This window comes from Carcharodon carcharias, chromosome 2, assembly GCF_017639515.1.
Source record: "Carcharodon carcharias isolate sCarCar2 chromosome 2, sCarCar2.pri, whole genome shotgun sequence".
NCBI lineage: Eukaryota > Metazoa > Chordata > Chondrichthyes > Lamniformes > Lamnidae > Carcharodon > Carcharodon carcharias.
The window spans coordinates 200242965-200258643 of NC_054468.1; the positions used below are offsets into that span (position 1 = coordinate 200242965).

General features: G+C 45.6%; 1 protein-coding gene across 2 annotated transcripts in view; it reads left to right on the forward strand.

Moving 5' to 3' along the window:
- Window positions 1-15679, forward strand: part of plekhh2 (pleckstrin homology domain containing, family H (with MyTH4 domain) member 2) — a 160512-nt gene that overhangs the window by 135321 nt on the left and 9512 nt on the right. For both annotated transcript variants that reach the window (XM_041182916.1, XM_041182917.1), the window contains 2 exons: window positions 6210-6307; window positions 8851-8992. In XM_041182916.1, coding sequence (XP_041038850.1) covers window positions 6210-6307; window positions 8851-8992 — 240 coding nt within the window. The remainder of the gene's footprint in view (window positions 1-6209; window positions 6308-8850; window positions 8993-15679) is intronic.

Genomic DNA, 15679 nt, shown 5'->3' on the forward strand with positions numbered 1-15679 from the left:
TGTATAAGGGAAAAGCTTTGGGGAAAAAAAGTAATTCATTGATAACTTTCATCTATGTTTGAAAAAAAAGTATTTTAATCTTTTCACGGGATGTAGGTGTCTATGGCTAGGGCAGCATTATCGTCCATCTCTAATTGCTGTTGAGAAGGTGATTGTGAGCTGCCTTCTTGAACCATTGCAATCCATGTGGTGTAAGTACACCCACAGTGCTGTTATGGATGGAGTTCCAGAATTTTGACCTGGCAACAGTGAAGGAACGGCAGTATAGTTCCAAGTCAGGAGAATTGCAGGTGGAGGTATTCCCATACATCTATTGCCCTTGTCCTACTAGGGAGTAGAGGTCGCGAGTTTGGAAGGTGCTGTTGAAGGACCCTTGGTGAATTGCTGGGGACGTCAGGAGGAGGCCAAGATGGATTATCCACTTGGCACTTCTGGCTGTAGATTGTTGCGAATGGTTTAGCTTTGTCTTTTGCACGGATGTGCTGGGCTCTCTCATCATTGAGGATGGGAACATTTGTGAAGCCTCCTCCTTTTCCTGTTAGTTGTTTAATTGCCCACCACCATTCATAAATTGATGTGGCAGGACTGCAGGGCTTAGATCTGATCCAATGGTTGTGGGATCGCTTAGCTTTGTTCCACTGTTTGGCATGCAAATAGTCCGGTGTTGTAGCTTCACCAGGTTGACACCTCATTTTTAGGTATGCCTGGTGCTGCTCCTGTCATGGTCTCCTGTGCTCTTCATTGAACCAGGGTTGATCCCTTGATGGTAGAATGGAGGATATGCCGGCCGTGAGACTATGGTTGTGTGCAATGCTGCTGCAGCTGATAGCCCACAGTGCCTCATGGATGCCCATGTGAGCTGCTAGATCTGTTTGAAATCTATCCCATTTAGCATGGTGGTAGTGCCACACTACATGTTGGAGGGTATCTTCATTGTGAAGCTGGGACTTTGTTTCCATAAGGACTGTGCAGTGGTCATTCTTATCAATACTGTCATGGATAGATGCATCTGCGACAGGTAGATTGGTGAGGATGAGGTCAAGTAGGATTTTCCCTCCTGTTGGTTCCCTCAGCACCTGCAGCAGACCCAGTCTAGCAGCTATGTCCTTTAGCACTTGGCCAGCTCAGCCTATAGGATGCTACCCCACTCAGGGACAGAGGTGGGAATTTGTGTGTGGAACCAGAAGAAATGGGAGAGATACTAAATGAATACTTCTCATCAGTATTCACCAAAGAGAAGGACTTAGCAGTCAATTTGTCTAGAGAAGAGTGTGTAGATAGCCTGGATCATGTTGAGATCAAAAAAGAGGAGGTGTTAGGAGTCTGAAGAATATTAAGGTAGATAAGTCCCCAGGGCCAGATGGGATCTACCCCAGAGTACTGAGGGAGGCAAGGGAGGAGATTACTGGGGCTTTGACAGAAATCTTTGTATCCTCACTGGCTACGGGTGAGGTCCCAGAGGACTGGAGAATGGCCAATGTTGTTCCATTGTTTAAGAAGGGTAGCAGGGATAATCCAGGAAATTACAGGCCGGTGAGCCTTATGTCAGTGGTAGGGAAATTATTGGAGAAGATTCTTCATGACAGGATTTACTACCATTTGGAAGCAAATGGGCATATTAGTGAGAGGCAGCATGGTTTTGTGAAGGGGAGGTCGTGTCTCACTAACTTGATCGAGTTTTTCGAGGAAGTGACAAAGATGATCGACGACGGAAGGGATGTTATATACATGGATTTCAGTAAGGCCTTTGACAAGGTCCCTCATGGTAGACTGGTACAGGAGGTAAAGTCGCACAGGATCAGAGGTGAGCTGGCAAGATGGATATAGAATTGGCTTGGTCATAGAAGACAGAGGGTAGCAGTGGAAGGGTGCTTTTCTGAAAGGAGAACTGTGACTAGTGGAGTTCCACAGGAATCAGTGCTGGGATCTTTGCTGTTTGTAGTATACATAAATGATATGGAGGAAAATGTAACTGGGCTAATTAGTAAGTTTGCAGACGACACCAAGGTTGGAGGAGTTGCAGACAGTGAAGAGGATTGTCAAAGGATACAACGGAATATAGATCGGTTGGAGACTTGGGCGGAGAAATGGCAGATGCAGTTTAATCCAGACAAATGCGAGGTAATGCATTTTGGAAGGTCTAATACAGGCAGGAATTATACAGTAAATGGCAGAACCCTTAAGTGCATCGACGGGCAGAGGGATCTGGATCCACAGATCACTGAAAGTGGCAACGCAGGTGGATAAGGTAGTCAGGAAGGCATATGGCATGCTTGCCTTCAATGGCAGGGGTATTGAGTATAAAAGCTGGGAAGTCATGCTGCAGCTGTATAGAACCTTGGTTAGGCCACTCTTGGAATATTGCGTGCAATTCTGGTCGCCACATTACCAGAAGGATATGGAGGCATTGGAAAGGGTGCAGAGGAAATTTACCAGGATGCTGCCAGGTCTGGAGGTTATTAGCTATGAGGAGAGGTTGGAGAAACTTGGATTGTTCTCACTAGAGCAACGGAGATTGAGGGGCGACTTGATAGAAGTTTACAAAATTATGAGTGGCATGGACAGAGTAGATAGTCAGAAGCTTTATCCCAGGGTGGAAGAGTCAATTACTAGGGGACGTAGATTTAAGGTGAGAGGAGAAAACTATAGAGGAGATATGCGGGGCAGGTTTTTTACGCAGAGGGTAGTGAGTGTCTGGAATTCACTGCCAGAGGAGGTGGTGGAAGCAGGTATGATAGTGGTGTTTAAGAGGCAGCTTGACAAATACATGAATAGCATGGGATTAGAGGGATATGGACCCTTGAAGTGCAAAATGTTTTAGTTGACAGGCAATATGATCAGCGCAGGCTTGGAGGGCCGAAGGACCTGTTCCTGTGCTGTACTTTTCTTTGTTCTTTGTACCCAGCCGGTCCTGGTGATGGACATTGAAGTCCCCTACCCAGAGTGCATTCTGTGCCCTTGCCACCATCAGTACTTCCTCCAAGTGGTATTCAACATGGAGGAGTACTGATTCATCAACTGTGGGGGGACAGTAGGTGGTAATCAGCAGACGTTTCCTTGCCCATGTTTGACTTGATGCCATGAGACTTCATGGGGTTCAGAGTTGATGTTGAGGACTTCCCAGGGCAGCTCCATCCTGACTGTATGCCACTGTACAATGCCGCCACCTCCTCTAGGTCTGTCCTGTCAGTGGAACAGGACGTACCCAGGGATGGTGATGGTGGTGCCTGGGACATTGTCCGTAAGGTATGATTCCATGACTATGACTATGTCATGCTGTTGCTTGATCAGTCTGTGGGACAGCACTCCCATTTTTGGCACAAACCCTCAGATGTTAGTAAGGAGGACTTTGCATGGTCGACAGGGCTGGGTTTGCTGCAGTCGTTTCCAGTGTCTAGATCAATGCCAGTTAATCCATCCAGTTTCATTCCTTTTTGTAGACTCTGTAGCAGTTTAATACAAATGAGTGGCTTGCTAGGCTATTTCAAAGAGCAGTTAAGATTCAACCACAATGCTTTGGGTCTGGAGTCACATGTAGGCCAGGAATTTTCCCGAATCCCCCTACCCACCTCAAGGATGAAAATCCAGGCTATAAATGAGCAGATAGATTTGTTGAATATTATATGGGCAAATTAATAACATGCAATGTATTTATAGGAATTAAAAACTTTACTATTGTTCTGAATGTCAAAACAACAAAGGCATTTTTCCTGCACTGACCCTCACGTGAACTTGATATGTGGTCACTGCTCCATAAATGGTTAGTTGCTGTTGCAGAATGCCTTAATTACTACTGACTACCTCAGACTGGAAGTGAGCTGAGCACAGGCAACTAAACATAAACCTGCAATAAAAAAACTTCCATCTTCTGAGCTGGCTATCATAAAGTGTCGACAAGGAATCATGGTTTTGTCCTTCTCACAGAATTGACTCTCACTTTCATCTCAAAATGACTGTCAACCTGACCAATTACTTTTAAAAGACCTTGCAGAATGTGATGCACTTGAGATATTTGAGTTGAATGGCTTAACCCCTGCTTAGGAAATCCATTCATCTTTGCCAAGCACTTTGAACTTATAGGCCAGAATTTTGACCGTGATGGACGGACAGGCCCCACCAGCTCCGCGGCGGGCAGGCAGCCGAACTCTGCTGCCAAAGTGGGCCCCGTGGCCATTTTAAGTGGGTGGGCCAATTACCAGCGGCCTACCCAACGGGAAGCGCTATCCCCAGATGTCAAGTTGCGCTCTTTCTTGCATTCGCGTGAAAGAGCGCACTGATCCCTGAGACTAAGTGCTGTCTCAGGGAGAGCGCTGAATGTTTAAAAAAACTTTAAAAATAGAGAAAGAAAATCATATTAACATGTCCTCTTCATGTGACGATGTCACACAAGATGGGACATGTTAATAAATATGAGTGAACTTTAATAATCTTTTTAAAAACTGAGGTGAAACCTCATCCCACCAGTGGATGAGGTTTTATCTTTTTTCAGAAGCTCGCTGGGGCTCCTGGCCTGCCCTTAAGATTGGACGGGCAGGTCTTTCAATGAGCTTAATGATCCTGTCAATGGCCTCAATTGGCCATTGACAGGTCGGCAGGCGAACAGCTGATTTTGCTGTCCGCCTGCCTTCCTAAAAATTTAAGTGGACCGGGATGACGTCGGGGGTTCCTCCCAACATCATCCCGCGTCATTTTCCCGTCGGCAAGCAAGTCCCGCCCCCAAATCACTCACGGGAAAATTCTGGCCATAAATTCTGACCCTTCAGGTGCCAGCTACATGTGGAGAAGGATTTTCCCGGATGGTGAGGTTTCCCACACCACCACCCAATGAGTGACCAAGGAATGCATCCCTACTGATACCGGCTGCTGGAGTCGGGACTTCTGCCCCTCAGTCGGGTGGAAAATCTGCCTCAGAGAGCTGCTGGCCAGTCTGATTGACTGCAGCTTTCTAGCCCTGCAGGGCCAGTAGCAGCAGTGGCCAAGACTGAGGCTACAAGCAGGAAACCGATTCCAGGTCCCGAAGTCCAGGACCTGGTATGTGTGGGTGGGAAGGTGAAGCCCAGGGAGGTGGGGAGAGAGGGGTGGAAGTCTTGATGGAGTAGCTGAAGGAGGGGGGAAGCACCTGCGGGGGGAAGACCTTGTGGGGAGACAGGGCACCCAGTGCAGAAAGGAGGCCATTGAGGGAGGTGTCCTCCGTCCCCTCTTTGAGTCAGTGGATCAAGCAGAGTGACTTGCTGGGCTTCCCCCCCACCCCTCAACTCCTCTGCCAGCTTCAAAATTGAGGCTGGCAGGAAATGGTCCTTAAGTAAGTGGTCATTAATTGCCCACTTAAGGGCTTCAATTAGAGCAAAGGCAGGTCAATGGTCCTAGGCTTCACCCATTCCCTGCATAATTGTGGAGAGGTCGGGGTGGGTGGGAGCGCAGTAGGCAGGCCAGTTGGGAAATTTTATGGCACTGCGCTTATGGCCTCTGCGCTCCCCCACCTACAAACTCATTGCCAGGGGTCCATAAAATTCTGCAGGTGGGTCCCCATCACAAGCATTTCTCACACTTAGAGGATATCCCTTTATTCAAGTGATGCTGACCTAGGGAACTCCTGCAGTATTAGTTGGGTGGGTACAATTATTGCACTTGCCCATCCTATTCTAGAGGAATGGGAGGAAAAGCTAATTCGTGGCACAATATGCAATACACCAATGCTGTTCACTACAAGACCATCATCAGCTCATAAATAATCACCACAAATATTTGCATTTGAATAGAAGTGTAAAATAATGCTGGAAATATTTTTCTCTATCTGATTAATCCAGATAATGGAGGATTGTGCAAAGTGATAAACTCATTAATACAAATAGACTCACTTGTTTAATTTAAAACTTGTTCAAATTAATTTTCTTATGTAAATGATAATGAATAAGACAGCCTAGTTGATGATTGATTATAAATTGTGATTTTAAAATAAATTATTTTGCAACCCAGAAAAGTGTTCAAGGAATTTTCCAAATTTTTGTTTTTAAAATCCTGAACGTTGAGCATTTGGAGTTTTGTTGTTCACTACGTTTTGCAATTTACATTCTTGGTTTGTTCAAATTCATCTGTGCCATGTTAGCATCTTATGCAATCTAATTCAGCATTAGTCTAATGTTACTTAGTGTTACATTGTTAGTAACTCAGTAGAAAATCATTTCAGTAATCTCCATTTCTTCATTCAGATTTGTGACATAATATGCAAATGGGAGCAGGCCTCCAAAGAACAGCATCCTGGAAAATTTGAGGGAACTAGAACTGTCCGTTTAACTTATAAGAACAGGTAATGATCAAAGCAGATAAAGTTCGTATGACAATGTTTACTTTACCTTCCTCAGCTTCACAACCTTCCTTTAAAGAGTTCTACAATAGAATATATTATCCTTTTTATTATTATCTGATCATTTAATTATATTCCAGTGCCAAATTAGGAAATGTTTGGCAATTTACTTGTACCATTATTTTTTAATATTGCCATCACAAAAAAATTAAAATTTCCAACCAACAGAAACACTTCTGATTGGAATTGAAATATATAAGAATTGAACTCAGCAGCTCATGAAATTGTCGACTGCCCACCTGGTGCATTACCTGAAATCCCACATCTGGTTGTTAACGTCTATAAATGCTCTTTTGTTCACTACTTTAGAGCCTCGTTTAAACACTTACATCTTGTAAATAAAGATAAATAAAAATAGTGTCTTTCATGAGCTGAGGACACCCCAATAGCATCTTCTGGATGACACTCCCTCTCAGGTGGATGTGAAAAGTTCCATGGCACTATTTTGAATAAGGGCTCGGTGTTTGAATTGGTATCCTGGTCAGTACTTTCATCCTTCAAACAACATCACTAAAAACAACAGTTTATGAAACCTTGATGTGCGCAAATGAGCTGTCCCATCTCCGGCATTACAACATAGGCCTGGATTTTCCAGCCCAGCCCGCAGTGGTAATCGGTGTGCACAGGACTGGAAAATTTGGAGAGCAGCCAAAAGTCCATTGACTTTAGTCAGGAATTTCTACTGGGACCGGAAAGTCCCACCCATTGTGACTGCACTTCAAAAGGACTTCATTAGCTGTAAAGCACCTTTTAACGTCCTGGGTTTGTGAAAGGCACTATATAAATGTAAGCCTTTTTCTTTCTTTCTTAATATGTTGACTATTGATCCATTGGGACTTCAGAGTATAACCTCTTTTTGTAGGCTGTTGAATTGGATATCTTCATCTTGCCCTGCTGAAGGCATATAAACACTTTAATCAGGAAATCCAAGAATTTGTTAATCTAAGGATTTCAGGTGAATCCATAATCCCTTTATTTTAACTCCTTATCCAAGAATTCTCAGAAATTCACCATCCACGTCATGGGAGGTTCTAGATCCTTTAACATAGATTGGTCCAAATGATATTAACTTTTACATTACCAATCTTCTAATTAGATACTGTATTTAAAATCTACTCAGTGAATGAGTTAACAACTTATTGTCAAAATAATCAAACAGAAAGTCAGACCATGAAATCACAAACTAATATTTCCTTATTAACAAACTTAGGACGAAACAATTAGCAGCACCTTGATAATAAACAGAGTATTCAAGATACTGGGGTGGGCATTATTAATAGATGTAATTAATATTGGAGATTGCATAGGCAATAAAAAATGGATCACAACAACTCAGCATCAATCAAACTCTGCTTATTACAAGTTAAAATTAAGCCAAGTCTCCAAAATTGACATAAAGTAAGCAAGGTTAGATTAGATTCCAGAGAAAGCTAACAAGTTAACAGCTTTGAAAAACCAGTCTGTTATATGTGTTAAAAATCAAGTTATTTGTTCCTACTGAGAAGTTTAGAATTTTCAGAGATTTCCAAATCTTATATTCAATCTCATTCTTGCATCTTGGTACAGTAAGGATAAAGGTCTTGCCTTTCTTTAGATCCTTGGGACTATCTTCAGGCATCAGCTTGATTAATCTCTTTCTGTCACAGTAGCTAAGCCTTCTCCTAACATCTGTCTTCGCCTGTTAGCATGAACTTTTTTTTTATTTTCTCAGGAACTTAGCTTATGTACAAGTGATACACTGAATAATCTTTATATCCATCTTCTCTGGGTGGCTTCTCTCCAAACTTTTCTGTCAAAAGCACCATTTCCTTTCATACCTTTGATTTTCAAAATAATTTTTTTCCACTTGTTCATACATCAATCAGAATGATTGACCTCATGACATTCATTTATTTCAGACAATACCTTAAGTATATGCCAAGTCCTTATAATGAGAATATTTTACTGTCTTAAGAAACTTACCTGCTTCTGGGCTGGACCTCTTCTGCAGTGTTCCCCGCTTGACAGGGAGCTAAGCCTGTCAGTGTGGCTGGTTTCCAAATGGGGAACCCATTAAAAGAAAATACACCACCATGGAGTTAAAACTGTGCAGCGTTTGCGGAAACCCAGACTTCCTAACCAGAATTCCTCTTCCCCCCACCAACTGGAGATCCCACCCAGTTTATATCAGGGCCCACACGTCATTTCCTTCCAATTCAAGTACATTCCCATTATTCCTACTTCCTGTACCACTGTCTAACCAGTCCCCTAAATAGATATTCACATTATTTTGTATATAATAATAAAATAAGTGCTCCCAGCAAATTTGTATTTTTGAATGTAGTTTTAAGGTTATAATGAATCCATCTCAAAGGCTATCTGGACAGCAGGTATATCAGCAGCTGAAAGGGAAAGATAGGTTAATGTTTTGGGTGGGAGCTTTCATCAACACCGGCATAGATTTTGATTCTGAATGACAGAGTTTCACACTATTTTCACATTCACAGGCTGTATTTCTCTTCACAAGTTCGTGGAGAGACAGATAGGGAAAAACTATTGCTGATGTACCAAACAAATGTTGAAATTGTGAATGGGCACTTTCCTGTAAACAAAGAACTTGCATTGGAAATGGCAGCACTACTAGCTCAGGTAAGAGTGTGACTAACCTGTTAACCAATTCCAGTTTCAACAATTTGTCTCATGTTAATTGTATAAAGAGGAAATATACATTAGCAAATTACATAAGAGAAATGTTTAGTTGCACAAAATACTGCTGCATTAAAACACTTCGGCCAGGATATTCCAGCCCTGTCATGGGTGGGACTCACCGTGGATGAGGCGGTGCCCCAGCCAGAAGTCCATTGACTTGCAGTGGGACTGGAAGATCGCGGCAGCGGGTGGGTGCAGAAAATCCCGCCGTTAGTGTTTACTGTTTCTTTTTTCTTTATGTTCCTATTAATTGAACTTCTTAATTGAGCCACTGTGTAACCAACTCCAGCCATTTTTTTATTTGTTCATGGGAAATGGGCGTCGCTGGCTAGGTCAGCATTTATTACCCATCCCTAATAGCCCTTGAGAAGGTGGTGATGCACTGCCTTCTTGAACCGCTGCAGTCCAAGCCTGTATTATCTATCAACCTCTAACAACCCAAGGCATTGCGGAATACATTCCAGCCAAATGGTGAAACTACAGATTGTGGTATTTTCTTATTAAAAAACTTGTAGCGGTCAGTGTTGTAACGTTGTATGTTGTCTGATGAAGAGGTCTGGAGGCTTGTATGGTTGAACAATAACTGTTTATTAACAACACATAACTATATCAATATATATAGTTATGTATACATGTTATATATACAGCCCTGACTAGGTGCTATCTTCATGCTGACTTCTACCAAACTCACTACTACACTCTACTACTCCCATCTGAGTTTCTACATCATAATGTGGCCAGTACCTGATCCGTAGTCCCACATTAACCTTTACAGTCCTGAACACCCTAATACTACACTTCCCCCCACGAGTCTTTACCCAAATGTATTTGCGATATTATTTACTTGCTACCCCTTCTCTGCCACAAGTCTCTGACTTTACAGATTCAGACAGTCTGGAGGCTTTACGACTCTTCCAGACCTCGTTCTTTTCAAGTTTGGAGGAGTGGTAGTCTCAGTTACTTTGGTCTGGACTTGTAGTTGGAATACTTGGTATTTCAGTTATTTGGGTTTCTACATCTGGTTTGCCCAAGTGTTTGTCACGAGGAATGAGGAGAAGACCTCCTGTTCCATCTGATTGTGCCTTCTGGGTCAGTGTCAAGTAAGACTGTCATTGATCTTCATCCCTCAACAGTGCTGACGGATGTGACTGACGGATCTTGCATCTGCTCCTGGTGTATCTGTTGAAGCTTTTTGGAGCTCACTGGCAATTGTGTTGTCACGAACTGGGAATATGACTCAAGGTTGTCGATCAGATTGACATCGTGTGTCACAGGATGGTCGACTGTGGCCCTGGACAGTGTGTCTGCAGTCATTTGCAGCTTCCGCTGGACTTGCGCTTTGCCTACGCGACCCAGTGTGTGAGACACAAGCGGAACCTCTGAATTATGGGAGGCATCCTGGTAAATTCTTTCTCATCCAATAGTCAGACCTATGGTTTGTGATTTGTCTCGAAGATCACTTTCAGCCCCACAATATAGTCAGAGAAGTTATCACAAGCCCACACTATTGTGAGGGCCTCTTTTCCAATAACTGCAAATCACATCGCTCTGTCTGACAGCCCCCTACACGTGTAATATACTGGTCGGTGGCATCCATCCAGCTGCTTTTGGAACAGAACTGCCCCTAATCCTGTTGATGAGGCATCTGCTGCAATTGTAGTTCGCAGGGATGGGTCGTAGTGAACCAGAGGATATCTGGTGAGAGCACTATGTCTTTGATCTGATGAAATGCTTGCTCTTGGTTTGCATCCCAACACCACGCTTGGGCCATTTTGAGATAATGGGCACAAGTTTCTGCCCACCGGGCGGGCGGGCTCAATCCAATCTCTGGTGGGCGGGAAGTCAATCCCCGCCGGAGAAGCGGGCCCCGCTGCCATTTTAAGTGGGCGGGCCAATTAAGGCCTGCCCAGCCTGACATCCGGCGGGAAGCGCTATGCTCTTCCTGTGCGGGCAGGAGGGATTCCCCAAATGCAAGAGTGCACTCTTTCACGCACGCACACGAAAGAGCGCACATCTCCCTGAGGCTAAGTGCTGCCTCAGGGAGATTGCTTCCACTTTGTACAAACGTTAAAAATAGAAAAATTAAAAAATCCTTAACATGTCCCCCTCATGTGACAATGTCACACAAGATGGGACATGTTAATAAATTTCACTCAAACCTTATGAAAGTTTTTTAAACCCTACATAAAACCCCATTCCACCAGTGGATGAGGTTTCATGTTTTTTCAGAAGCCCGCCGGGACTCCTGGCCTGCCCACCAATCTTAAGGTTGGTTGTGCAGGTCCTTTGTTTTAATTCTCCTGTCAATGGCCTCAATTGGCCATTGACAGGTCAGCGGGTGCACAGCTGATCGTGCTGTGCCCTTGCCTTCCTGAAAATTTAAATGGGGCGGGATGAACCCCCGACGTCATCCCACGTCATTTTGCATGTCAGCGAGCGAGCCCCGTCCCCTGCTCGCCGATGGAAAAATTCAGCCCAAGTGTGACCTGTGCCAGGTTATGCAGATATTTTGCCAACTGGTTCCCCATGCTGAAGGATCTCTTGGAGGTCTAGAATGGATGACAGGATTGGAAATTCACTAATTGTTTTCATTTTGTGTGGGTCTGCCAACATTGGGGATTGTAGGGGAAAGAGAAAGATTCCGCAGGGGTCGTGGAATGGGTGAGCTGGTATGGAACGGGAGGATGGGAAGGGCTGTGCTAAGGGGTGGTTCACAGATGTGAAGGGGCATGGGGATTATGCAGGTGTGGAAGGGTATGGTGGGGGGTGTAGAGATGTGGATGGGCATGGAGGGGGTGTAGAGGTGTGAACAGGCATTGAGGGAATGGGGAAAGGGGTTCAGAGGGAGGTGTCAGTGGAATCAATGAAGGATTCCTGGGGGACATATTGAAGGTACAGGCGATAGGATGAGATGGTGACGGTTAAAGGAAACAGTGGGATCCGGTAGGGTGAGAGTGTGGCGATGTTGAGTGAAGGGATATTGAGGGTTGTTGGAGAGGATGCGGAAGGTGATACAGACTCGGGGGTGGCAGTCAGCAGGATGAAGGGGTGGCATATCTACTATAACAGGGGTGGACTGTTTGGGAAGGTAGGGGACTTCTACATTGACCTGTACATTGAAAGCTGACCATGGGGTGGTCAAAAAGTGATTCCTGTGGGTTGTGTGTGTGTGTGTGTGTGTGTGTGTGTTTTGGGGGGGGGGGGGGGGGGGTGGTCAGTGGTTATGGAGGGGGAGGATGTGGATGATGGGGGAGGGAAAAGGTATTAGACTCAACCTCAAAGATAATGACGACCATAGCTGCAGGCTCCTATGCAGAGTTTCGTGGCAAAGATCTCAAGATGCTGCATGGGAGTTAGGTCATCGAGGGTGGGCGGAGATGCAGGTCAGCTTAACTGTACAACTGAAGAGAAACACCAGCATGTAGTATCTACAATGCTAGGGCCTTGGGATAGGGGAGAGTGTGAAGGACAAAGATTCAGCATGCACGGGAGACTTCTTGAGCATGGCTCACCACGTTGGGATGTGGGGGGTGCGGGGGTGGTTGGTGTGGGTACACACATCAGACATGATTAAAGTGCAAGTGAACTATATTACAAAAATGTAGTTTTTGTGACAATCATAGTACAGCCGTGCAGCCACTTGTGAATCCAGATCTTCTTAATTCTTCTTTCCCTACCACTTCTATGTGCTCCCCCGACCTCCACAAAAGTGATGGAGGCAGCCTGCTGACCAGTTGGCCCTGTTGCCTGGATGATCTTGGCAGACGTCTTCTGGAGATCCAAGGCCTGGAGAGCCGCAGCTTACTTAGACTGTCCTGCTTTGAGGCAGCTGCTCCCTCTGCGGTCACAGAGGATGAGGCTAAAGGGTGTCACAGGCAAGGGGGATTGGAAGGGCCAGACACCCTCAGAGAGTCCTGAGTGGAGATCCCAGGGGTCTCCAACTGCTGCAAGTCATACGGACGCGAAATGTTGACCCTGTCTTTCTCTCCACAGATGCTGTCAGACCTGCTGAGTTTTTCCAGCATTCTTTGTTTTTGCTGTTGCTCCTCCCTTTGGGTGCCCGAGGGCCCCTGCCTGACTCCTTGAGGGGAAGGGGCACCTGGAGGGAGGTCTAAGTGCCCTGTCCCATTCTTGCATAGCCACTGCAAAAGTTCACCAATGGCTACAGCGATGGAGTGTAGGTCCACTCGCATCACCAGCAGAATATGCTGGACCAGATTTTCCGTGAAGTCCGCCACCCTCCCCATGGAGATCTCTATGCGTGCACAGGTCGGCACCACTTTATCAACCAAGAGGGGATGGTCTCCTCTGCCTTGCGTGCCACCCTGTTGAGGACCTCAAACATCTCTATCTGATTTTCCTCGTCTTCTGCTCCCTCTCCAGCATCTCTTGGGAGTACGGTTCCAAAGGCTTGTCATCGGGCACGAACCTCGAAGATGCCTCTTCCCAGCACTCTTCCAAGCGCTGATGAGTTTGGCTGACCCCGCCTCCTCCTGCTGTGGACACATGTTATGCTGTGACCAACAGAATGTGAGACCCCTCCTAAACTAGATCTAATACCCACTGAGATGTGTGTCTCTGGGCTGGTGCAGGGTGCAGGTAACTGCTGTTATGCCTCTACAGGTGCATTTTCTTCCTCTACGATGTCCTCGCTCCTCTCCAGGCTTGTCCAAGTGTTGGACAGGGCTTCATCAATTTCAGGCCTTGCCCTCTTCCTGGTGGTACCTGTAAGTGAAAAGTAGAGAGCAAATGACTGCATAAGCTGCATTCAACATGGAGGAATGTTTGACCTTAGGGTTCTATGATATGCATGGATATTTATGGATGGTGGCTACAAGCCAATCTCTCCACCTCTGATGGATCTGTCCCGCTCCCCCCCGCCAACTGGGCTTTCTGCTGCTCGAAGTCCGTCAGTTCTTTTAAGTGTGGCCGGCCCCCTCCCGTCTTCTCTCTCTCTCTCCAATTTTGGCTTAACTGCTCCTGCGCAAAGAGAGAAGATGAGGTTGAGAGCAGTTGGGTTTCATGTACCTTTTCCATGCTTCCAGTCATACGAATAATCTGCTGGATTTTGTGGCATCTGATTGATGCATTCGAGGTTTCCAGAAGAGTCCTGGACCAGCACCCTCCAGAGCAGTGAGCCCATGCAGATATAAGGCTCTGAGAGGACATGCCATTAGCCGTGCTTGCCTGTGCCCTCAATGCCTGAGACCCTTCCCTGCCTCCTCCCAGTTAGCATGGAGCTCTCTGTGTGAAAGGGTGAGGGACCCACAGTGGCCTCTCCACCTGCAGAGTAGATCGACTGCAATGGGGCTATGAAGCATCACCTTATCACATTGCCATTGAGGCCCATGTGTGAGATGAGTATGAGCAGCTGAGGGTTCACTTACCCTGGTGGCGTGGATGAGGTCATTCATCCTTTTGCAGCATTGCAGGGCAGTCCTCTGCTAGAGGCCCTGGGCACTGACTGCTGTGGAAATTTGCTCCCATGCCAGGTTTGTCTCCCTGCTCGGCCTCCTCCTCCCATCCTCTGGATAGAGGACATCCATCCTGGCCTCCACTTGATCAAGCAGGATGCCCAGGGAGGTGTCGCTGAAGTTGGACGGCAGGGCCCCCTGTTGTCTTCAGTTCATTTCCTCCCTCAACGTTGTGTAGATTGCTGTCCGGGCACCTTTTAAATATGGTGTCTGAACATGATGGTGCCATCCAGCCTGACCCACCACGCAATACATCAGGAAACCCCCGACTGCATAATTAATTAAGCCAATGTCACATGATACGGTGCAAATTTCCAGTAGCATCCGCAGCCATTGCTCATCCCCACCCCTGCCACAGAACTTAGTCCTGGAAGCAGAAATTCCTCCTTGTGTTCTTGGAGAGTTTGATCAAGCTGTCATCCACTGAGGACATTGGGTAGATTTCCCTCACCACTGCCTTGCTGAGTTGTATCAGGTTGACACAGGTGCAAATGGACCCGCTTGACTTCGAATTTGGGACCATTCCGGAACACTATTCTGTCAGCTGAGTGACAGGGCATATGACTCCCATCTCGATCATCTCATCAAGTTTCTGTTGTATTTGCTTCATAAGTGGGTGTGGTATTTTCCGTGGCGTAAACAAGCGCACACACACGTGTTTGGTATCATTTCTCAGTATAATCCTGTATGCAGTCTTCAGTCACCCCAGCCCAGTGAAAAGTTTTCCTTTGTAATTCGAGAGAAATAATGCTGAGCCTGACCTCATATATAACCAAAATGCTTCCAGCAAGGGTTAATGAACAGCAGTTGTTTACTGTTTTATTTCTTGGCTGGGGTGCTAAAACCTGAGAAAGCATCCATGTTGCTGATCCAGTGACTAATGGAGCGCAAAGCAGGGATTACACCACAGATTTTTCTGGTAATAACTTTCAAACTGCCATGCATTGAAATGTTGTAATTCAGACTGGTTCTTTGGATGGAGACTTGATTTCCTACACAGCTAGCAATTCATTGATTTTTGCCAGTTGGTGAATCTAATTTAACACTGCAGCTTTTCTCAGCAAGGATATTTGGTATTAGGATGTCCAAATTAAAATGGTATTGCTGAAATGCATTTTAAACAGCCTAATGGTAAGATGGCAGAACAGCTATT